Raw genomic sequence first — 24,959 nt, forward strand, 5'->3', positions numbered from 1 at the left:
CAATCAGATCGCGGCTCGTTGTAGTGACGTTGCAGGAGTGTGGAAAGAGTTACCTGAGGAGGGTGGACTGAGTTTACTGTGAGGAGGAACGCTTCAGGAAGTTCAGTCCAACTAGTTCAGCTACTGCAGTGACAGAAGAACAACAGTTTGATTGATTATTGATTGAAATCAGGACAGTCGGAGGCGGAAGGGTGACGCGCTGCGGATCATTGGTAAGTAGCATTTTGGGGAAGGGTTATCTGTTGGTGTTGGTCCGGACACACAGCTGGGCACAGATCTAAATTCTTTTACACGACAAATGATGAATATTTGATGCTATGGTGGAAGCCGGTCATGTATTATTGATCCATGCTCAGCTACACCTGCCTCCATGTTCTTCCTGCTCTCACTCAGCTGTCATGTGGAAAGATAATGAAAGCAGTTATTCAGAGGAATGGCCTAGATTTGTTTTTAATTCAGTAAACAGCAGCACAAAAGATCATTTTTTTAATGTACACTGTGCTCATCATATCTGTCACTATAGAAGCTTTAAAGTCACCTGACTTCCTGCAGATTGTGTCTCATTAACTTAAAGGCAAGCTTTATTTATATAGCACCAAGGCACAAGGCAGTTCAGAGTGCTTTACATGGGATGAAATCACAGAATAAAAACATTTAAAAACATTAAATTAAGAAGGAAATTACAAAATCATAAAAAACATAAAATAAAATCAGGACGATTAAATGAGAAGAGTGCAGTTAGAGAGCAAGCAGGCCTGTCCCTGATGATCTCAGGCATCTGGATGGTTTCATAGGGAGCCAATAAGTCCAGGATGTATTCTGGTCCAAGACCATTCAGTGCTTTGTAGACCAGGAGTAAAGTTTTGAAACATATCCTTTGACTCATAGGAACCCAGTGCAGGGATTTGAGGGCCGGTGTGATGTGGTCCATTTTCCTGGTGTTACTCAGAACTCTAGCCTACTAAAAATAAATGCATGAATAAGTCTTTCTGTGTCTTGTTTGGACAGAAAGGCCTTTGATCCTAGCAATGTTTTCCAGGTGGCAATAGGCAGACTTAGTAATGGCTTTTACATGGGTGTTAAAGTTCAGGTCTGAGTCGAGAATTACACCCAGATTTCTGGCTTGGTTTGTGATCTTCAGTGACATGGAGTCAAGGTAAGCGCTGATCTTAGCTCTTTCATTTTTGGGGACAAAAACAATCAGCTCTTGTTTTGTCAGCATTGAGCTGGAGAAAGTTCTGGCTCATCCACTCATTGATTTGTTGAGTACACTTACTTAGTGAGTGTAAGGGACTGTAGTCATGTGATGACACTGATATATAAAGCTGTGTGTCATCTGCATAGGTGTGATAGGAGATGTTGTGATGTTCTATGATCTGAGCTAGGGGCAGCATGTAGCTGTTGAACAGAAGTGGTCCAAGAATGGACCCTTGAGGAACCCTGCATGTGATCTCAGTTTGGTCAGAGGCACCAATTGACACAAAGTAGTCCCTATCATGTAAGTAAGATTTGAACCAGTTTAACACAGTGCCAGTAAATCCCACCCACTTCTCCAGCATGTTGTGATCGACTGTATCAAATGCAGCACTAAGGTCCAGCAGCACTAAGACGGAGACTTTGAATGCATCATTATTCAGATGTATGTCACCGGTAAACACCGTGAAGCTGCCCTGCTGCTCTTTGTATTGGTTACTTAGACCCTAACATGTTTAAAAAGTGATTGATGTTTAAGAATGTGTTACTCACGCCGACACCGGTCGTAGCATTGATGTGCTTTCAGTCACCATTCAGAGTTTGGTTGACTTTCATCCATATGTTTCAGACATGGAGGAGTCCAGCGATGAGCCACATGATGAGACCCCTCCACGGGCAGAGCAGCAGCAGCAGCCTCAGCACCCGGAGCATCAGGAGGTGGAGTCCCTCAGGAGGAAGATCAAATACTTCTTCATGAACCCCTGTGAGAAGTACCACGCTCGAGGACGCAAGCCGTGGAAACTCATGCTGCAGATCATCAAAATTGCCATTATTACCATCCAGGTACGTACAGCAAGAAAAAAAACGTGACCTCAAAAACAAACTTCCTGCTGTTCTCATCAGAAATGCTCTCTGATCCCAGCTGGTGTCTTTTGGCCTGAGCAACCAGATGGTTGTTACGTTCAAGGAGGAAAATCTGATGGCGTTCAAGCACCTGTTCTTAAAAGATTACGTTGACGGAGGCGTGGATACGTACGCTGTGTACAGACAAGCAGACGTGTACGATCACATCGAACACATTATCACACAGGTGAGTGGATTTCCACTGAACACACACAGTCGTCGGGTTGTTCACTTTCCTTTTGTGCTTCTGTAAATTATTGTTGAGAAGCTCCGTGTGTTTTTATTAAGCCAGGCTGGCTGTCATGGGGTCGGACTTTGAATCTTTCACGAAGTTGTGTTTTATTATGACTGTCCAGCTGTTCTTTATTGTTTTCCAGTATGGCCTCCTGCACAACATCACAGTGGGCAACCATGAATATGAGAAGAACGGTGGCGTCTACACCCCCCTGTCGCTGTGTCAGCAGTTCTACAGGAACGGCACCATCTACCCTGGAAATGAGACCATTGAAATTGATGCTCATGTAGACACTGGTGATTATTGAGATGATCATTGATCATTGAATTGTTTGGATTTATATTTCAGTGTAGTTCGTGTATTTTTGTTTTACAGTGTAAAACAAAACTTCAGGCATCGATATAAAATAATTGAAGTAAACTAGAAAAGCATTTCCTGAAGTGCAAGTTTGATTGCTGCAGCTGAAGCATTGCTTTGAATGCTCTGAATTGCTGGAGAATCTGCAATCTGAATTTAATTTGCTGAAACACGGTTAAGAATTTGAAAAGATGAAGCTCTTATTTTGAAAAGTAGAAAATCTTAATAGGAGGAGATATATTTGGCAGATGACCCTCGTTGAAGGGCTCTCTTATAGAATTAATATTTTGAAAACGAAACATTTTTGAACAAATCCGAGTTCAAGTTTAATAGCCCTCGAAGAGCTGAACAGAATGATGTTTGGTTTCTGTAGCTGAAAGCATGTGGAACTAGTTACATGTCAAAGTTGAAGGGGGTTTTGAAGGCTCCTCCATAGACTCCAATGTTAAAAATGATGGCGAAATTGCTTAATATTTGAAAAATTATAATTTTTTTGAAAAAAACTTGAAGTTGACCCAGAATGTCCTCTGTGAGATGAACATTTTGATAGTTGAATGGCTGAAATCGGTCAATGTATGCACCAAAAAACGTACGGAAGAAAAAAAGAAGAAAGAGGGTGAAGAACAATAGCAGCATAGGAGCAATCAAACTAAGTATGGCAACATATTGATTGAATTATTTATCCTTATCTATCCTTCTCAGCCTTTTGACAACAACTTTAAGCCTTAATACAAATAAAACAAGTGAGCTATATAAACATCCACCCCCCTACAGGTGTCAAGGAAACTACCTGAAGCCACCAAAAACAGGCTGTAAACATGTCTGCACTAATGTTGGACAGTTTAACATGGAGCTCTGTGAGGACTGAGTCACTTCTGGAAACACATTTTAAAGGCAGATTACACACATTTATCCAGTATAAACGCTGAATAATTGTAAACTAGTTTCATTTTTGTCTTTGAAAGAATGCCTTAAAGTGTCTCCGATGTATCGCCCATTACCTCGTCCACATTTCGAATTGCATTTTAAAAGGTCAGTAAACAGTTAATATGTGTCATTCAGCAGCTTTACAGTGGCACAGGATTTAACTGTACTGTCTCTGATCCCAGGATGCTCTCAGTCCAGATCAGGTTTGTTCTCAAGGCCATAAACCTGCAGACAGTGAGACATCGAGAGCTGCCGGACTGCTATGACTTCACCGTTATGGTCTGATTTCAGCACACATCTGTCCTGTATTGTCCTGTAAACATGTTTTACTTGAAGTGCGCCTCTCTCTCTCTCTCTCTCTAACAGATCACTTTCACCAATGAAGCTCACAGCGGCAGAATCAAGGTCGACCTGGAGAACGATGTTGAAATCAATGAGTGCAGAGACTGGAACGTGACTGGAGCGTGTAGGTTTGACGGGCAGATTTTTAATGTGTAGAAATAACCCGCTCTACTTAATGCGACTCATCTTTAATGTCTTTGCTCTCACAGCTGCCAGAAACATTTACCTGACCGTGCTGTTCGACTGCCTCATCGTTGTAACGTGCATCACTTCCTTGACCCTCTGCACGCGCTCAGTGATCAACGGGATTCAGCTACAAAGGGTGAGGAACAGAAACGGCAGAAGGAGGTTAGACAGCTCAGGGCTGATGATGCAGAAAGTCTGACAGGTATTTGAAAGGTGTAAACCTAAGGATGTTCACAAAGACATGATGTCAGCAGAAGTGAACTGTTGAATTCCTGTCCTTCAAGACTGGTCAAAGTCAATGCACAGATTCAGTACTTGTCCACCAAGAACAGTCCAGATAAGTGGAAAGAAAGTGAAAGCAATCCTATTTTCATACACCAGTGAATGCAGGAGGGAGGAGCTGGGGTTGAACCGCCGACCTTTCGGTTATTGGACAACCCTGCTCTACCACTGAGCCACTGCTGCCCGCCTCAAAGAGAAGCAATATTGAAACTTTCCTGTTGGATTTACACAACCTGCATGTTGTTGTGATGTGAACAGGAGTACACCCACTACTGCAGGCTTCACTGCGGTGAAGAGGTGCCGTGGTCGGACAGACTGGAGTTTGTGAACGGCTGGTACATCCTGATCATCGCCAGCGACACGCTGACCATCATCGGCTCCATCCTCAAGATGGAGATCCAGACAAAGGTAATCCAGATGCAGCAGTTTGAGTCATGTTACAGTGTGAAGGGCAGCGTCTACCACTGCTTCTACTTTTATCCGTTTCGTTTTTAGGTGCTCACGAGCTACGACGTGTGCAGCATCTTTCTGGGTACAGGCACCATGTTCGTCTGGATTGGGGTCATCCGATACATGGGCTACTTTAGGAAGTATAATGTAAGAACGAGTTTAATTTAATAAAAGACAAGAAATGTTCATCATTTTTTAAAGATGGTGGTCAAAAGTGTTCCCTATAGACGTTAAGAGATGCATTGACCTGCTAAACATTAGCCTAAAATGTATCTTTAAGGTCACATAAGCTAGACGTCCAAAGACTGGTCCAGTTTTTCTGATCCATTATTAGCACATGTTCTTTTGGCTACTTCCAGATTCTCATCCTGACACTCAGGGCGGCGTTCCCAAATGTGATCCGCTTCATCTGCTGTGCTGGAATCATCTATGTGAGTTACTGTTTTTGTGGCTGGATCGTCTTGGGCCCATATCATGAGAAGGTAACCACTGTTTTTACGCAACACAAAGTCATTTCTGGTAAGAATTAGAAGATAATAATAATAATAACAACGCTGATGTGCGATTGTGTGTCAGTTCCGGACCTTAAACACCGTGTCAGAGTGTCTCTTCTCACTGATCAACGGAGACGACATGTTCCCCACCTTTAAAATCATGAAGCAGAAGAGCAGCCTGGTGTGGATCTTCAGCAGAGTCTATCTCTACACGTTCGTGTCACTCTTCATCTACATGATCCTCAGCCTTTTCATCACCATCATCACAGACACCTACGACACCATCAAGGTAAAGCTGCTGTGAACTGCTATCGTACATTGTCTCTACAGCTGCTCTCCAAGTGTGAACTGATGTCGGGCTCTGTTGGAATCATTTAGCAGCAGCAGCAGAGTGGAACTCCGACGTCGGAGCTGCATAAATTCCTGTCGGTGTGTAAAGATCTGCCAAACTCGGGAGTTTACAGACTCGACAATACCAGCTGCTTCATTAACTGCTGCATTAACTGCTGCGTTAGCAGGTAAGATCACATGTTCCCTTCCATCCAGAGCACATGTCATCACACTTCAGAACCTCTCTGCTCATTTTGTTTTGTTAGCATGCAGCCCTCCATGTGAAATGTGATGAACGAGCAATAAAACAGGACAACACCGAGGAGTACATATGGCAACTAAACAAAATGAACAGAGGGTAAACATGGAGCAATGAGGCAAATATTAAAATCTAAAGGGAGTGATTTTTCTCATTTCAGACAAAGGGGGGACCAAGACAGGCTGACCTCAGAGGCGTAGCAGGTCCTAAACATGGAGGTATTAAAAGGCTGTACTGTATAAAATACTGAAACAATTACCATGCACTTTAAGCAGATATATTCACTACAAGTCTGTTGGAGGGTTTTTACCTTCTTTACCAAGTTTGATGTTGTATTTTCAACCTTAACCCCGGATTTACACCGGATGTGAGAGCGTAGTATAACTGCAGCGCAGCATCAAGCGTGAAGCGCTTCCATTACAGTCAATGAGAGTATTTACACCAGAAGCGTTGCTGTGCGCTGCTCTGCGTGTGATACGCAGCAGTTCTATTTTGGAGATGTGTTGCGCCCAAGACGCGTCTATTTGCACCAACTACATCAAGCAGACAGGAAGTCAGGCACCAGAATAAAAGAGTTTCCAGTGGATTTTCAAAATAAAACGCTGTCAGACTGAACTCTGATTTAACATCGCTACCAGCAGAGAAACAGCCACAGCCATGTATCAGGAGAGATTCCGTTTGAAAAGTAGAGAAACAGCATTTTATATGATAGAACATGCTTTTATAAGGACGACATCAGAAAGGAAAAGGCAGGGAGAGAAGCAGCAGCTGTGCTCAGAGTGGAAGGTGAGGAGCTTCCCTGTGTGTTGAGGGAGTAAACTGAGTTTTCAGTGACTGCTCTGTGACCCAGCCTGACACATAGAGAGGACATGAACCATCTGATAAACAGGCAGATTACTACGTGAATCTCACGAGAGTGTGGAGGCAGCGCTACGCTTCTGAAAGGCTCCTGGTGTAAATTGATGTTGTGAGACAGACGGGCGTATTACGTCCGTAAAGCGCCACGCTGCGCTTTCACGTCCGGTATACATCCGGGGTACAACTGAAGAAGGAACAGCTGATCTCAGTTGGTTGCATTAAAAAAAACAGAACTATTTTTATAAATGGCTGAATTTTTTTAACACATTAAGTCACTTGATGTAGTGTAGATCTAATAAATCAATAAATAATCTGTTGTGTGAATTGAAGTTAGATTTTATTTCTCCATTGTCAGGAGAAGGTTTCAGTATAAAAGCTAAAATAATATTTTTTTTTTTCACCCTCTCGCTCTAATCAATCTGTAAAATCTTGTAACAATGCAGAAAAATCTCATCTCAGTTCATAAAACCCATAAAAACCTGTAACACTGTAAAACAGAAACATCCAGGAGAGGATACTGTAAATGGTTCCACTTTTACTCCCTCGACTCCCTGTGTGGAGTTATTGCTGGAGAGGCGGTCTCTTTAACCCAGACCTGGTCAGACTGGGCTGTGCACTGTTCCAGTCGGCAGATTTTAAGCTCATAAAAAGTCTTTGTGCATCATCATGAAGCCAAAAATGGCTTTCATTTTGCTTTTGATGTTGGAGTACAGTACTCTTACTGTGACTCAGTCTGTATGAGTGACGTCACGGGTACCGAGGTCTCTGAAAAGGTCCCAGGAACACGGTCAGCTGTCCTGAATGTCTTGGAGTTTTCCCATGATTTGATCCAGTTTTAGATGGTTGTGATTCCTTGTAGCATCCCTTTTATATTCTTGGCAGGATCCAATGTTTGACAACAAAAAAAACTAAATATTGAGTTAAAAAAGAGAGAGAGAGAAGTTACTTCATTATATATCCTGAGATAACATGACACATGGCTCCAGGACATCAGCCTGGTTTGGACTCAGTGATGGCGGTAGGAGGCGGGACTCGCTGCTCCTCCATCCTGTTGGATTGTGAACGCAGGATGAGACTGAAGAAATCCTCATCTGGAACGGTTCGTCCCTTCTTAGCAGTAGACGACGGAGCAGCACACCTCTGGTCGTTCAGCCTGGAACCCTGAAAAAATAGCATCACAGTGGTGTGTGTGTAAAAGACGCTACAAACGCTGGTTGGGAAGTAAAACACCCAGAATTCCCTGATTTCCGAATCTTAACCCTTTCACTACTATAATCATAACAGTTCCCTGCCTTCTTTTTATCAAAAAATGTTCTTTGTATTAATTATTTGACCTGTTTTTCTTGACAGATGAAATATAACTTTCAAAAGCTGCCACACATTTGTTATTATGTTATAAATGCTCAGAACCGTGTGTAATAACAAGAAAAATAAAAAAATGGATTTGAATTTTCAAAAACTATAAATGTGCAGCAACAAGACAACAAGAGGTTACAAAAATTTAACTCAAACTATTTTACATCGACTCTCTTCTACGCTCCACAAAACCCCCGCCCCTGATACACCTGCAATGTGCTCATTACCGTAATGAATGTAATAGAGATCAACAGAGCTGTTTCTCAGCTTTCAGAATCCGTTGAGATTTTTTTCAATAGTGCGAACATAACCAGAGCTACGGTAGTTTTAAACAGTGCATGTCGTGTCGCCGACCACAGCTCCGTTTTAGGAGGGGTACCTGAGACTGTCAACTTAAATGTCTATTTGCTCTAAAGGGGGTTCAGGCTCTGGGTTTCTGTAAAGAGCTTCGAGACAACTTTGATTGTGAAACGTGCTATATAAATAACACTCACAGAGTAAAGAGTAAAGTCAAAGCTGGGTCAGGTATGTGAGAGTACACACTGTATGCACTGACCCAATCTTTCCAAGATAGAAATATTCAATGGTCAAATTCTTCTTCTCATTCCTAACACTGTGTAGGCTGCTTTTTTTAAGGTGAGGAAGAGGATCTGATTTAGTGTAACGTTGAAACTTCAGGCTGTGGTTTTTAACGATTAAAGATGTTTCAGAAGGGAAATATCTTTGCACTTCTCACCTGGCACTTTACCAGCATGTCAAAGAAGACCTCGTCCCCCTCAGGCTGCTCAGCGCTGGCCTCGAGACGATCGTACAGGGAGTGTGTGTGAGGTGTATTGGGGATGGGGCCTGAGAAGAACAAGTAACACTCATCAGGACGTGAGCCAAAAAAAACCCAACGACCGCAGAGAGCGTCCTGGTTTCGTCATCACCTTGTTGCGGGATTTGGTCTGTGCTGGAGGTGGTGGGTGTATGAGGCGGGCGTGAGGCGCTGAGACGTAAGCCAGGAAAATGGCTCATGCTGACTCGTTGGTCGTCCAGACGACGGGCCTGGGAGCTGGCCAGCAGCTCCAGGAAATGACCAGGATCCTGCGATGGTGGTTCTCGTTCTGAAATAGCTAAAACAAACAAAAGTTATACGGGTGGGTAACAAGCGTTACTCCTGTGTGCAGCACTTGGTGTTTACAGTGATTCTATTGCAGCAACACTCCACTCAAATAATCTTAGGAGCCTCAAACGACCCCCATAGTCTTGAATTTAGTATGAAAAAAGTCCTTCATGATGATGAATGTATAGAGCTGTGATGATCTTTAATTTATAGCCGTTACTGGAGTAACCTTCAGTAAAGGATGGGGGCTTTTGGGTGGAGTGTCACTTTGTCTCTGACACAACACAAAGGATACACAACAAGTAAAGGACACATTTTGTGGACATGAATTCACACCACATGGAACATGATGAGTACCTGTCCTGTCGGGAGTGATGGAAGTCTTTGAAACATAAGTTAGTAAAACGTACATGTGGTGTGAACACTACTGAAAACACAGGGCTGACTCACATTTCCCCTCAGCTACAGGTAGGGTGGAGGAGGGTGAGGGGTGGGCAGGGAGATGGCTCTGGCCATCCTGTAGAGAGCACCTTTGGTCGTCCATTCTGCTGCCCTGGAAGCGAGAGAGGAGGTCGAAAAAGCTGTCCTCGCCGATAGTGTCCCGCGACCCCGGCTACAGTGGTGACAAAAAAAAAAAACAGACGCAGGCTGACAACATCAGCAAATAACTCATCATATATCTAAGATATATATCTAAGATCACTGGTGATAAATAATGAAAAAATAGATGCTAGTAAAATCAGTATATTGATTAAAAAAAATTCTAAAAAAGTATATAGTATAATAGTAATGAGGTGTTTAATAAATTATGTTTTGTGATTTTCTGATATTTTCAAAGACCAAAACTTTATAAAATTGTATAATAATAATAATAATACAATATAAAATCCACAATGGATAATCAATTTATGATGTAGTAACTCTTGCCTTTGCCTTTGTTTTGGAGGTTTTTCATAGATTTCAAATTAAATTTTTTTTTGAGGAAAACATCCTAAACACGGCTGTAAATGTTGAATTTTTCTCACACGAGTCAAAAGCCCACATTGCTAGAGAGTGAGGTTGCGTCATGAGGTCCATATTTCCCTTTTCTCTTTCAGGATGATGCGTCATTACCCATAAACCTACAGGTCATTCCTGTATCTCACCTTAGGAGACGCGGTTGCGTCCAGCTCTGGAGCTGAAGGTATGATGCGGTTTTCGTCTTTACCCGACGATTTGTTGTTCTTCTGCTTTTTGCTTTTCAACCGATGGAACAGGAAAAGTTTAGTGGAAGCCTTGATTGTGTTGTTTTTTGAAGACCCGGGAAAAACATCCTCCTCCTCCCAGTCCTGTTCAGAAAGAATTTTAAACATGGCTGAGAACTCATGTTTCTGTACACCAAAACCCACCAAAACACTTTAAATACAGCCATCTGAGGCTAAAATTAAGCCAAACATGAGCAGATCTGTATACGTACTGGATGTGCAGGCGAATCTCCACTTTCATTTTTGTCTGGAACTGGACACAAATTCAGGTTCTCTGCACTCTCTTTTTTTCTTAACGGAGACCTGCCCCCTGAAACACAGACATGTCAAACTTCTTCTGATGTCTACAGCACCAGGATGACGTCTGGAGAGCGTGCTGTGCGGGTGGATTTACCTGGCAGGATGGGGGAAACCTGGTAGCTGACTGGCAAGGCAGAACTATTGGTATTGGTGTTGCGGAAGATGTTAATGTTGGAGTTGGACTTCAGGCCTACAACCAGCCGCAGATCTGACAAGTTCATCCTGGCGGTCATCTCGCCACTTTTATCTCCCGTCTGCACAAAGATAGTATTAAACATTCAGTGTAACATACAGTGTTATATTCCCTACACAACCAGCAGATGGAGCTGCAGGCCTGATGAAAGCTACTGATTGGCCTGTGAGGGAGGAGGTGAACTGTAAACAGTCACCTCTTTGGCAATTTCCAGATGTTTCTCAGCGAAGTACATGGCCTGCTCGTGATTCCCCAGGGCGGTGTGGGCATTTCCTAGACTCCAGTACGCTCTTCCTTCACCGACTCTGCAGCGAGACACGAGAGGGGAACAGGCTGAGCAACTCATCCTCTGAGGTTACGCAAGAAGGGGCAGCGCATTCATCACACTATCACCCAGTGCGATCAAACCGACTTCATGTTAACCTGGGCTCGTTTCACAACAGCTGGTGTTCAGCAATTTCATGTTTATCTAAGTTTTTAAAACACCCCCTTACTTCATGTTTAAAGAGTGTCTGAGTGACTCAACAGCCATGATTTAGACAACACTCCTGTTTTTTCCTTGTTCCTACAAACACCCACATGATGAATTCCAGCATTTCCTTGTCACCAGAGATAGTTAGGAGCACAAATGCAGCAAAGCAGGAACCTTTTTCTCCAACAATACTTGAAATCGTGTTCTGTGGGCATGACACTAAATCAACTCAGTCTGCTTCTCTGTGTTTCTAGGGCAAATGATCTGTTCAGGGGCCACACACACACTGAAGCTGGTCATTAACACTTCAAAGACAGTTTGGCAGAGAGGCTGACAACAAATGGCTCTTTAGAGCTGTACCGGTCGCCGAGGTCCTGAGCGATGACCAGATGTTTGAGGTGATAATCAATGGCCCTTTCATAGTCCTGCAGAAGTGTGTAGGTGTTGCCCAGGCTGTAACAGGCTTGAGCCTCCACCGCTCTGTCCTTCAAAAGCCTGGCCAGCTGCAGAGTCCTCCTGAGGGCGAAGGAAGGGGAGGAAGAAGGTCAAAGAATGTGAAGGGTGGGTGGAGCAGAGTGATACTCGTCACTTCTCTTCTCTTCTCTCTCTCTCTGTTCACATTTTCCACAGTCTTCTATGTCACGAAGTAAGTTAAGTGATCCAGGATCACAACTTTTGCTTGATCTGTGTTTGCATATTTTAAATATGAAGCATTAAAAAAACGTTCCTAGCTGGTGTGATAAACACATTTCAAAGCAGATATTTAACATCTGTTCTCCAGCCCATCATGTGTTCCCAGGTGTTACTGCAGCTTTTAGGCCACATGTGAGAGGACAAAAAAAAATTCACATAATTCAAGAAGAATCTGTAAAATGTGATTTTTTTTTTGTAGAAAGATACAAATTTGCAGACAATTATTTAGTTAATTAGATGCACTAAAAGCCTGTATAAAGCCTAAATAAAAGAATTATCTACCTCTGGAAAAAATATACATGAGGGCCCTTTGAGGGAAGCAGACATGAGATGTTGAGGAGTTGTAGGTATAATGTAGTCCTATACAGCTGCCAGATTTAGTTAAAGAAAATGATGTTATTTTATGTTTTGAAACATTTGAAATGTTGTGTGTGATGATGCTAACAGTAATAATAATGATATTAACTAAATATATTCTAACAAGGTAAGGATTTACATATTTTATATCTATATGTACTATATCCTCTTTATTTATCCATTGTGTGTATTTTAAGAAACACATACACAGACAGTAACCCATGTTATATGTGTTCCTGAGTGTTCAATGCTTTTATTGTGAAGGTCAGAAAAGGGAGGAAGAGAGCGTTTTGGACGAGTGGAATCTCAGTGATTATTTGCCAGGACCGACTTTAATTATGACAATGAGCTCTCGTGTCTGTTCATTTTAGAACACACCTTACCTCACACCCGCGTCTATTATATTATGTTAGAATAATAAGAATCTAAATGATGGCATCGTTAGTGCTCAGGTATGAGTATCAACACAGCAGCCAAACACCAGGTGAAAATGGCCGCGAGCCTTTGATTTACTCACTTGTAGTGACCGGCTGCCACCTCGAACTGGCTGAGGAATATGTGAGCGTTGCCAAGGTTGCAGTGGGCCCTCCTCTCAGCAGACTTATCCCCGAACTCTTTAGCAATGAGGAGCCGCTGCCAAACAGGACAAACAGCGATGTGCACATTAGGTCAGGACTAACAGGAAACACTGTGAGGCAACCAAGGAAGATGGGATGGCATGCAGTCTGCAGAAAACGTGTCAAATCCTCTTAAACACATATAAGAATGCTGAGGATCACTGCTGCTTACTTTTTCATGTGCAGCTACTGCCGTTTCAAAGTCACCCAGCAGATAGTAGGTGTTGCCGAGGTTCCCGTAGGTACGACCCTGAGCTGCCCGATCGCCCAACTCCTTCACCAGGGACAGGTTAGCTCTGTGACAGCAACAAACAGATGGTTATGTTCCAAAGCTGTGGCCTGTGTGTAGAATATGTCAGTGTGTAAACTACAGCCGGCCTGGTGCCGTGTAATATTTGATGACTTGTTTTGCAAGCAAAACTTAAAGGTAGGGTCGGAGATTTTGAAAACTCAGTGAGAGTCAGCCAGATTTGGAAAGTAAACACACGCCCCTTTCTCTCGGAGCTCACCCCGAAGCCACGCCTCCCAATCACATGGACGCGCATTACCTGAAGACGAGCTGCGGTCTGTGACTTCGGCCATCATGCACGTACCTCTCTGGTGCACACAGAGCAGGAAGAGAGTGACAACCAGCCAATACTCCGTGCAGGGTCCACCCGGAGGATTGGCTGATGTTTTTAGTGTTTTATAGCTTCCACAGATGATTCATATTCTTCGTTTTAATGCGAAACTGCCGAACTAATTGGTTGCTATCGGATTGTAAAGAGAAGTTACACTAATTTAACAAAAAGTGCATCAGAATGAAATCTCCTACCCGACCTTTAATAGTTTGTCATCAGAAGCTGCAGAAGCTGCTTTTTTTAATTATTATTATTTGTTGCCATCCTCTGTGTTTGGGTCAGCAGGTTAAGGTGAGTGTTTTTGAATTTTGAAAGTTTAGGGAAATTGGAGATGTTTTTATATAAATATAATAAAAATGTAAATATTAAAAATGTGCATGGTCTGTCTGTGAATGAGCAGGTGAAACATCTCATGTCATCTCTGGGTCATCACACTACTAAAGGTGGGATAATCATAAGATTGATAAGTTTAATCAGCTGCTGGTTTTCTGTGATACGCAGACAGAGTGGAAGTCTGGGCACATCTATAAGCTGACAGATCTTCTGAATAAAAACTGGCAGCGGACTGAGCGATATTAGTTTGTTCACTGCTCGGGTTGGACGATGGGACGAAGTTATCAGCAATGAGGGATTTTCTTACTTTACTATTTTAATGCTCTCCTCTCCTGCAACATTCAACTAAATAATGAAAACAACAGGGCAAATAAACTGGCATCTAGAGGCCACATTGTGCCACAAGTTCTTTATTCAATCATTTCTTTCAACATCAGCATACCGGTAGTTGATTATTCATGCCTTGTTCATAAATCACCTTAAATAAATGTGCTAAAACAGTGATGTTGGGCGCCTTCAGTACTCATATACATCTGCCTTTTGATCATTTGGAGGATGCATGTGGTGGTATTCCTCATCCGATGTGTAAAGTGTAAACTGTCCTTGCACCAGATTCTCAGACAGTGTGTGAGTAATTTGCCGAATGACAGCACTAGAGGACATGTTGATGGTCATGGTTAGATCTGGTACAAGACTGAAATGTGATTGATTTTCCCCGTTATATTTAGATATGATCCTGATACTGAGAGAACTCCAACATTGATTTTTTTTGAGGTCAACAGTGACCCTTCACATCATGAAGCTCCTCATCTTTGCTTCAGTCGCAGCAGCAGTTCATCTAACTCCTCTTCTATTCCACAATAAATCAAAGCGCGATGAATACTAAGAGGCAAACAGAGGTACCGACTCACTCGTAGTACTGTGCAGCCTTCCTCAGGGCTGCCCTGGCCTCCTCTGGAAACTCTCCTGGCTCCGCTCCACTCCAGCAGATGCTCTTTCCCTTGGCGTGGTAAACGTTTCCAAAATTATACAGCGCTCGTGCCTGCCCAACCTACGAGACGCACACAGCAGAACAGAGTTTCACAGACGGAAACCGTGAGTGACCAACGCTGCAATTATACACTTAAAATACACCGGCAGCAGACGTTCTTGTTTTCTGTGCAGGCTGGCAAACTATTCCTGATGTTGGTACATGGATCGCGTGCAGTTGTCGAGCTGCTCTGCGGCAGCACAGCATGTTACGTGGTTAAAAACAAACGTGGATCCATTTGTGCTAATCAAAGCAAATGCTAAAATAAAACGACTAAAGGAATGTTTTACTTACACCTACATAAATCAAGCTGACGGGGAAATACGACCCACCTTATCATATATGGCTCTCGTGATGTCCAAATGTCTTTGGCAACAAACCACCGCTTCATCGTACCGGCCTAAAAGCTTTAATGTGTTCCCAAGGTTACCGCTGGCTTTGGCCTCTCCCAGTTCATCTCCAATCGTTCTGGGAATGCAATGGAACAAAAAAAAACCATTAGGAAATAATTAGCCTGGATTATTAGTGGATTCCTTAAGTGAATTAGTATGAAAGCACAAGAGGCAAGAAAGTAATTTACAGCTGCGAGCAGCAATGCTCCAGAGTCTTGTTTGGCAATTTAATCACGCAGGAGGGAAAACAGTGATTAAACAAAGTTTTGGCTTAGACTACACTCGTCTCCTGGTTTGAAAATAGAAAATTCAGACCAAAATTTTCCACAATTCAGTGTTTACCTGGTCAGTGTGAGGTCATGGCGATGGTACTCCAGGGCTTTATTATACTCCTGCAGGTGGAAGTAGGCGTTTCCCAGCTGGCTGTAGATGGCGCTGAGGATTTGGAGGTCCTCCGTTCCAACCTGGATGGCAGACTCGAAGAAGGACACGCCTGCCCGGTAGTCACCAGCCTTACAGAGACGCTCGCCCTCCAGAGCCAGGTCCAGACATGATGACTCCATCCTGCAGGGGAGAGGGGGCAGCGGTGAAGCGGTTAATATTTCCTAGTCTGAAAGCAGCGACTGTACAATGAGAGCCTTATGTGTTTTGAATTAATCCAATCAACATAATCCAACATCCAACATTATAGAGAGGCAGCAAACTGCCAGCATAAAGAAGGCCAGTCTGCAGAAATCCAGACATGAGAGCTATAAATCCAAAATAGGACGGAGCATTTCCTGCCTGTCGTGAGCACTAAGCCCGAAAAAAAAATGCCACAATTACCCTGGAATGAAAATATGCACCTTACGTTTAACCGTGCACACAAAGTAAACTCAGATGTGTCTTTGGTGAGGACTGCCAGCTTACAGCCTCCTCCATCATGTCGCTGTTTATGTTCGCCTCAGGAATATAAAAACAGACAGGCGAGTGATGTGTCAGGATGACCTCATAAGACTGTAAAACAAATCCAGTCTTGCATGGGTGCACGACGCTCACATCTATGGTGGAGCTAAATGGTTAAGAATTAATAGCAGCTTTGTGGTTGTGTGACTGCCAACCAGTTAGACTAGAGTGCCGAATCAAGAGAGAACAATGCTGGGAAAAAAAAAGGTGACGACCGTCAACACATCGTCTGCAGCAACACGTTCTGTATTCACACTCAGATACAGATGCTTCAAATTATCAACAGGGCTGCAAACAAGATCAGTATAACAGCAAAGAGCATTTACCCAGAACCAAAGAACAATGAAGAGAACGACATAACAGATCCTCTGTAAATGTGTTAAGCTGCTGAATGTAAACACTGAGCCAAAAAGCAAGGCTCTCAATCTATGTTACTATCCTCATCCATCCCCTTGAGCTGCAACCAAAAGAACAAGCTCATGGATACAAGCTGCCAAAATGGATTTACTCTCCAGAGTGTGCTGGTCTCTCGCCTGGACATAGGGTGAAAAGTTCAGAAGTCGCCTGGGAGGAGCTCAGTGTGGAGACACCACTGCTCCTCCGTGTTGAGAGGAGCCAGGAGGTGGTTTGGTTGTGAGTGAGGTGTTCAGTGGGTGTCCCACAGGAAGGAAAGCCCAGGGGGGAGAGCCAAGAAATAGTCTTATAGAAGACCTAGAGGAGGTGGCTGGAGAGACGGAGGTCTGGGTTTCCCTGCTTTTAGCCTGCTGCCCCCAGGACCCTGACTCCAGATAAGCACCTGAAAATCTGTCAGTTCTGTCATAATTCTCAAGTTAATACCAAAAAATACACAAACAGTATAAGCAGCAAGTAAGAAACCATACTAGCCAACATTTACCTTCAACCCCGGTCTGATATATAAACCGTGACACAGCCTATTTTACCTGCTGGTTCAGCTCTTGGACCCTCGTCTCTTCACAACCCCCACCCCTAATAAACTCTCCTGACACTAAAGGTTAAGCTCTGCCGGTATTTGCTGCAGGACTAAGACACTTGTTATCCTGAAGAGTAGGAATCTCAGACAAAGTGTGGCTGGGAAAGTTCACATGTTTATATCTGTGTGTAGTTAGAAGAATTAAAGAAGCCGAGTCCTCTCCATGCTCCAGTACTACTTAAACACACCTCGGTGCCAGGGATACAAGTGCTTAATCTCAGCTGAGCAGCAGAGATCCTCTTCCAAAAAGTAAAAGTGTGTTTAAAATACTGATATGTCTGTGTCCTGTATGTATTGGGATGTTTTCTGATGTCCAACAGGATGGTTTGTTACCTCCAGTCAAAGTGAGTTCACATACCTGTTCCCTCTTCTCATTCGGATGCACTCGAGGCAGTCTGACACGACGGACATTTCCAGCTTCCCGATCGCTCTCTGGAGCACACACAGCCCTTTCAACACAACACCCTTCACTTTCTTTTCCTTCATGTGAATACACATAACGCACACAGCCGATGCCTCCGGATTTCATAAGAATAAAAAAAAAATAAAAAAAAAATCCCCCTGGTGCTGCTGGTTTTCTTAAGAGCGACCTGCTAACTCATGGTAACAGCAAAACAAACGGACTTAATCCTCTCAGCGCTCACAGCGACCTTAACAGTCAGGCGCCAGGACGAGAGGCCATTTGTTTAGGTGAGCACAGATTAACACCAAGTTGTTGCCGAGCAGAAATGATTGGAGAGCAGTCTGCTGGACTGTCATGTTCAGCCGGTTGCTGCATTTCTCTGTCACCTACCCATTAGTAACCTGCATTAGTAGGCCACCTGATGGTGTGTGTCACTTTTAATTAGGCCAGACTTCACTGGTAATTATAGCCACGTTAAGTGGCTCCAGTGAACCCTAAGGCTATTTTCTCAACACTCCGTGGTCTAATCATTCTGCCTGCAGAGCAGCCCAGATACAGCCCACTCGCTACCCCTAACAATATTTCACCTGCACCGTTAACATGCATTTTAATGAGATACTCATGTTCCACAACACTCCGTGGCTCCTTCAGGCATGTCCTGAAGAAAGGGAAGAAACAGGAACAGCACGCTGAAGCATTAGATTAAAAGGAAAAGTCATAAATAAACCCACACCGGAGCTGTCGCACATCCAGAGAATCCACTTTGTCTGAATTAATTAACAAGTCTGGACCACTGCGTCCTCTAGGGGAGAAATAATGCGTTGTCTCACCATTTAAAGTAGTGCAGGCCGTGTGACGTCTCTGCTGCCCAAAGTCCAAGTCAATCATTCTGTACAGAACCTAGTGTGTGGCAGCTAAGGCTAGCATTTAGGACTTTTAAACATATATCCACATCTTTCCTTGTTTTAATTTAATTGTATATATTAGGAAAAATCTGATTATGATTCCTGTTCTGTCTACTAGTCTGAAGGGAGAAAAGCCTTTCTTTGCCTTTAGGAACTGAAATCAGACAAACAAATATCTGGTGGAGTAACAGAAGTGAAGTCTGTTAGTGATCACAGAGCCTGGACGTGACGGGACTTGTATACGCTGCTTAAATCGATGATGCAACTTATGTCTCTCTACCCTGCATAGTTTTCCAAAAATATCTCATACTTCACGTGTTAGTGGTGAAATCTGTGCAAGTTTATTTTGTGGTTCTAATCAGGCGGATATATTCTCACAACCTGGGTTTAATCCGCAGCATCTCCCCCGGGGATCAATAAAGTATCAACTGATTCAGTCCGACCATGAAATATTTACATTGCGGCTTGTGAGGACCTCCTGCAGTCTGCTCAGATTCATTCAACAGTTGGCCGATAAGGTGTTATGTTACCGTCACACACAGGCTCAGAGAGAAAACACACTCTTGTTACCTGTCCTTACACAAACATTGACTATAAATATACCAAAATAACCACAGAAAATGCAATATTTTGAAAATTTAGCAACATTTAGGACATAAAAAGCTAAAAAACAACATATTTTTAACAGTTTTCCTACAAGAATAATCAAATCAAATCTATATATTAGGGCTCTTCCATGTAACCATACATATATTTAAACATGTTTTTACTACACTCATTTAAAATTTTAAAACATGACCACACTGTAAACACTCATCCTACCTCTGGCGGACATGATATAAATGATCTCTGTCCAGCAGGACACGCTGCAGAAACACACTGCCATGCATGATGACAGTCAGCCCAGCAGTCCTAACAGGAGTGTGGGTGAACATGAAGCCAGAGGATGGACCGCACCCACAGACCCCGGTCTACTTAGAACAAAACACCAACAACAACAACACAAACACACGGGCACATGTTGCATCGATCAGGTAAGCCTCCACACTGCTCTGCATGGATACTCTGTGTACCGCCGCCGCTTCATCCTGAAACCGGAGCTGGGGAGTAAAACGCTAACTGACACTGCCGTGTGTTTGCGATAGCAAAATCTAATTCATTACCAAAGCTAACACAATCAGTGGAAGCACGTCTGAGAGCACAGAGATGGGAATGTACTTGAATCAGCAGAGCTTTATGACTTCATTAGTGTCATTGCTGCAAAATGTGGCCATAAATTCTGAAGCTGCTGTCAGATGAAGCCTTTGTTCAAAGACGTAAGGACAAAAGCTGCAGAAATTTGTGAGCTTAACTCTAACTTAACTCTGCATGCAAACGGTGTTCACCTTCTACAGCAGGCCAACAGCCTCTACCTTTAAAACAATGCAGGCAAGACTCGCTGTATTTGTGCCAAATTCTCACTTTCATGTCCAAACAGAAACTCGATTTTTATCAGCACTTCACACCTTCCTTTTTCCAGTGAGAGTGTTTTGATTGCATCTCGTTCGCACATACCACGGCACCGAGCGGCACTGGACGTGTCTGCCTCCCTGTTGGGCTGAATGAGTCTATTTGTCGCATGACCTCATTCACTGACTGAAGTGTTTTCACCCAAAGAACTCCAGCTGACTGCTTGATTTTTGGTCGATTGCATCATGCACAGTTAGCTCTCTCTGCAGTTTAGCGTGCAAATAAAAATCCCAAAGGAGCAGCTGTTTCTGATGAAGGGGCCACAATATGATCTGCCAACAATTGCATCAAGTCACCGAGACACCCAGTCTTATTGGTAAAAGGTTTCTGACCCTTGTGCTTGTTTTAACACAGCTTTCCTGTAGTGTTTTAAGACTCCAGCATCATATGCAACAAGTCACTGAAAGAGTCACACTCACACTTATCAGTAGATTTAAAGGTAGGAGATTTCATTCTGATGCACTTTTTGTTAAATTAGTGTAACTTCTCTTTACAATCCGATAGCAACCCATTAGTTCGGCAGTTTCGCTTTAAAACGAAGACTATGAATCATCTGTGGAAGCTATAAAACACTAAAAACATCAGCCAATCCTCAGGGTGGACCCTGCACGGAGTATTGGCTGGTTGTCACTCTCTTCCTGCTCTGCGTGCACCAGAGAGGTACGTGCATGATGGCCGAAGTCACAGACCGCAGCTCGTCTTCATGTTAATGCGCGTCCATGTGATTGGGAGCCGTGGCTTCGGGGTGAGCTCCGAGAGTCAAGGGGCGTGTGTTTACTTTAAAACCTGGCTGACTCTCACTGAGTTTTCAAAATCTCCTACTCTACCTTTAACACACCACTCTGTCAGAGGAGGTCTTCAACATGCTCTACAATGAGGGTAAGGCGTCACACACTTAAGGAGACAGTGTGTGAGGCATCACACTTCACTACAGAGTGCTAACAAAACACCAAAACACCAGTTTTCCACACTACATCTTCCACGTCACAGGTCATGTGTACGCAAAGGTCACCTATGTTAGCATGTGTTGTAGTGAGCTAAGGAACCTGCTGTCTGATTTACACTAATGTGTTAATAATAGTAGTAAGTTAAGTTATCAGGATCCCATGATTCTCACTTTTTCCCATTGACGCCCCACACGACGGCCCTAAAAATGTCTTCCCATTGAAGCTTTAAGGTATTGTTTTAGTTTTTGCATAATGCCTGATATAAAGACAAAGGACAGTCCTTCTGGAGTGGGCAGGGGGCGTAATGCCTCTACACACAAACAACATTAACATAACTAAATGAATATCAGCATGTATGTGTGCTGTCCATTGTTTTTCTGGTTCAGCCTAAGTAGAGTTGTATGAAGGGTGAGGAGGTGAAGGAAGGATCAGTTCTCTGAACGCTCATGTTGAAACTGGAAGCCAGAAAAAAAAACCACACTTTTCACAGAAATCTGGAAACAGGAACATTTTCTACTGAATTTTACACCGACTGATGAATCATGGGTCTAGTAGACCCAGATCTCACAGACTGACACAGAAGTTTCATTCACAACAAGCTGATACTTGAACACATACACAGTCTGTGTTGAAATCTGAAAGTGTAAGAGTTGTTTTTAAATTAGTGACATAATGAAAGACCTAACGTGTCATCCTGAACTATAACCATGTCTACATGAACACGCCCAAACAATCCTCTCTCCTATGAAATGATGCTGTATAAAGTGATAAGCACGTCCATCATTAAAGCCTTTAAAGCCAGCATAAACACAAAGCAAACAAACAAACAAACACTCTGTAATGTTACTGTTTATCCGCAACTGGTGTGAAAGTGGAAGCAGATTTAACAACAACAGTTATGTTATTTCCAGTTTAAGAAATCCTGTACTGGAAATGAGTCAGTTTATTGTGAGCATGTCGTCACATGTCCTCCGTCTGTCTGTCTGAGACACTGATGTGTGCTGGAAATATTTCACTTTGTCGAAGGTAAATTAACAAGCTGACGTTTCGTGTTTTGTTGTTGTTGTTGTTCTTGTTGTTTTTTTCCCCTCTCTCTCTCTCTCTAAAAATCTGGAAACAACCGGAGCTGGAACACTAAAATTTTTACAGCTCCTCGCTTCACCTACCTCGAAGCCAGGTCCGCGAACACACCACAAACACGATGGACTCCAGCTACAGTAACAAACTCCAAACTAATACTGTGCTAAAGTGGCTAATCGTTTCTGTTTACATTAGCACCGCTACTCACCCGTCCATCTGGGAGGAAGAGGACTCCGCGGTGTGAGGAAGCAGGCACAAGGTTTAAGCCACTCCTCACACTCTCACAATCTGACTCCAATTAGGATTCAACAGCTGCTGCCTTCAAGTGCCATCGGAAATGTTGACATCGCGATTTAAACGACCAATCACTGCTGTAAACAGAAAAAAAACGTGCTTTAAATGTGACGTTCAGGGGGCGGAGGATAATAGTGAACACTGATGTGTGTTATGTGCAGCTGCCCGTGCGGTCTATATAGTCTCAATTGATTCAAGCAGAACGTATAAAAAAAAACTACATTTGAAAGGTCTCCAGCGCCCCCTGCAGCACAAAGCGACTCGGTGCTGGTCAAAGCATAAATAATAAACCTCTGAACATCTGCTTTGATCACAAAAAGTGCGAAGAACAGCAGCAAGTCCGTGAAAGAAGCGTACAAGTGTGCTTATGAATACATCTTAGTGATTTACAAGCAACACGTGAAAGCAGCAAAATTTCAAAATAAGATAAATTAATTTTTTTTTAAAATGTAAGTCTTCCAACTTATTTTATTTATTTTTCACGTTTACTAATTGTATCACCTTTTATTTGTTCATATTGTTAATATGTGTTTGCACAACTCAACTTTTTAACCCTTATTTAACCCACTCAATTCAAACAAACACAAAACTGTGCTTGAGCTTAATCCGAATATTAATAATCTACTTCACAAACCAATACGTGTATGCAGACTTCTGTGGCTGACACCCTGAGTTTGGACTAAACTCAGGGAACTGCACGGTCAGCTGGGATAAGTTGTACAAAAAGGATTTACTGTGGGTTCAACAGGACCTGAAGGATCACAGGTTCAGCCACCCGAACCCACTCGGCTAAGCTGTGAGGATTTATTTCAGCACAGAAAACCAAGACAAAAGCGCAGAGGACAGTGTTGAAGTGTGCTCTCCAGAACTGGGGCTGTGATGTTTTGACACATCTAGGAAGGTTTTTGTTTTTTGCTTGTGTTGTTTACATATGAGTCTGGTTGGTACACACAGCTTCATCTCGGAAACCTTCTGTCCTGTCTGTGTGTTTTGTTGTCCTCAAAGGACGCTCCACTGTCCTTTAAATGAAGACACCCTGCTCAGACCTGACCTCCGTCTCGGCCATATTTCATCTCTTAACTGGCCGTTGCCCTGTTTTGTGTTTGGTTGAGTGGTTTTTGTAGCAGACAAGTTTTGGATCGCTCAGTTCATAAAATCACTGAAAAGCACACTTCACTTGAAAAGAGTGACACTTGAGCCTGGAACAACATGTCTTATCACATGTTGTCCTCTGGGTGAGCTCCGCTCCTCCTGATGGCTCCTGTTGCTGTGTTGACAAAAGCCCACGTTAGGTAGACTCAAGCTTTTAAAGCTTTCCTGTGATGCCTCAATGGCACACACTGTAACAAAAATACCTCATTACAATACCCCACAACTGCACAGTAACTTTGTGTGTTTCAGTGCAGTAAGTTACAGTGTACGGCAGTTTACCTTAAAGTTACCAACCATCATGTAAATCTTGTTACAGTTATTTTCACTAAAAATAACTGCTGTAATATAAATACTTTCACAGAAATTTGCATTAAAAAATATCTCAGTAATAAAGCAGGACACTTGTATATTATATTAGGGCACTTTATTAAAAAGTTCAGCTTTACGGTAAATCACCGGCAGCTGTGGTTGCCAGGATTTTACCGTAAAACAAATACATTGTGATGTATATGGAATTACATCGGGGATGACGTTAACTTTACAGCATAAATCAAGCTGCAATCAGCATACTCACATAGCAGTGCCACAAAAGTCCTGTAATAACTAAAATAATTTAAAAACTCTGTCCAAACCTCACTCAACAAGCCAGAGTCAAACAGTCCGAATGTCTGGACCCTGGAACCTGTGTGTATTGTCTCCACTTCTGCTCAGAGTACACAACCCTCTCTGCACACACAAACAAGAGAAACACAATGCTTTAATAATAGTCCATTCATAACGACACAGCCTTCTACTTCAACTGAGCTCCATGAACTATAAAGAAACCACGGCACTCACCAGCGATCTGAAATATAGTTTATGATCAAATAAAGTATGGAGGTAGAAACGTACCCATGTCTACACTAGGGGTGGAACGGTTCACTAAATCCACGGTTCTGAGGTCACAGTTTTTGGTTCGGTTCGGTTTAGGCTGTTGAGGATTTTTCTACTTTTAACACTCTGGAAATACCAGATGAGCACAAAATATACACTATATCCTAATTATCCAACATTCAACATATTTAAGAATCAGTTCAGTGTTTCCCATATCATTATATCAGGTCAACTCAATTTCATGTCTTTTTTATTTCTATATAGCACCAGATCATAACAGAAGCCATTTAAGAAAACCTTTCCTATAGAACAGGTCTACACCTTGTTCTTT

The 24,959-nt window shown here is 42.8% G+C and overlaps 2 protein-coding genes across 4 annotated transcripts; one reads left to right on the forward strand and one right to left on the reverse strand.

The window, feature by feature from the left end:
• The first annotated feature begins 47 nt into the window (after positions 1 to 47).
• On the forward strand, positions 48 to 6,551 carry mcoln3b (mucolipin TRP cation channel 3b). The gene is made up of 14 exons (XM_028403279.1): positions 48 to 212; positions 1,823 to 2,037; positions 2,117 to 2,284; positions 2,475 to 2,628; positions 3,655 to 3,721; positions 3,799 to 3,895; positions 3,983 to 4,082; positions 4,168 to 4,280; positions 4,685 to 4,834; positions 4,922 to 5,023; positions 5,236 to 5,358; positions 5,453 to 5,659; positions 5,749 to 5,888; positions 6,120 to 6,551. The coding sequence occupies exons 2-14, from the start codon at positions 1,825 to 1,827 to the stop codon at positions 6,157 to 6,159; spliced, it is 1,674 nt and encodes a 557-aa protein (XP_028259080.1). The 5' UTR covers positions 48 to 212; positions 1,823 to 1,824; the 3' UTR covers positions 6,160 to 6,551.
• LOC114434236 (G-protein-signaling modulator 2-like) lies at positions 743 to 22,637 on the reverse strand. 3 transcript variants are annotated; one of them, XR_003670480.1, is made up of 16 exons: positions 22,518 to 22,637; positions 15,872 to 16,093; positions 15,470 to 15,605; positions 15,019 to 15,158; positions 13,327 to 13,450; positions 13,055 to 13,170; positions 11,848 to 12,003; positions 11,212 to 11,320; positions 10,917 to 11,076; positions 10,735 to 10,832; positions 10,424 to 10,606; positions 9,729 to 9,891; positions 9,103 to 9,288; positions 8,910 to 9,019; positions 7,564 to 7,978; positions 743 to 755 (listed from the first exon to the last, which is right to left on the reverse strand). XR_003670480.1 is itself a non-coding variant. In XM_028403277.1 (15 exons), the coding sequence occupies exons 1-15, from the start codon at positions 22,523 to 22,525 to the stop codon at positions 7,808 to 7,810; spliced, it is 2,082 nt and encodes a 693-aa protein (XP_028259078.1). In that variant the 5' UTR covers positions 22,526 to 22,637; the 3' UTR covers positions 7,136 to 7,807. The 3 variants fall into 3 exon arrangements, 2 of the variants coding, with proteins under 2 accessions (XP_028259078.1, XP_028259079.1); XM_028403277.1 differs by lacking the exon at positions 743 to 755 and having other exon boundaries at positions 7,136 to 7,978; XM_028403278.1 differs by lacking the exon at positions 743 to 755 and having other exon boundaries at positions 7,136 to 7,978; positions 22,396 to 22,527.
• Between the last annotated feature and the right edge of the window lie 2,322 nt (positions 22,638 to 24,959).

Source organism: Parambassis ranga, chromosome 4 (assembly GCF_900634625.1).
Source record: "Parambassis ranga chromosome 4, fParRan2.1, whole genome shotgun sequence".
In the NCBI taxonomy this organism is placed as follows: domain Eukaryota; kingdom Metazoa; phylum Chordata; class Actinopteri; family Ambassidae; genus Parambassis; species Parambassis ranga.

Coding starts and splice junctions, on each gene's coding strand:
- mcoln3b (XM_028403279.1), top strand. CDS start 1,825: ATGGAGGAGTCCAGCGATGAGCCACATGATGAGACCCCTCCACGGGCA. Junction 3,722..3,798: donor TTCGAATTGCATTTTAAAAG/GTCAGTAAACAG, acceptor CTCTGATCCCAG/GATGCTCTCAGTCCAGATCA. Junction 3,896..3,982: donor GCTATGACTTCACCGTTATG/GTCTGATTTCAG, acceptor TCTCTCTAACAG/ATCACTTTCACCAATGAAGC.
- LOC114434236 (XM_028403277.1), bottom strand. Junction 11,321..11,847: donor GCTCAGGACCTCGGCGACCG/GTACAGCTCTAA, acceptor GTCTCGCTGCAG/AGTCGGTGAAGGAAGAGCGT. Junction 10,833..10,916: donor GGTTTCCCCCATCCTGCCAG/GTAAATCCACCC, acceptor TCTGTGTTTCAG/GGGGCAGGTCTCCGTTAAGA.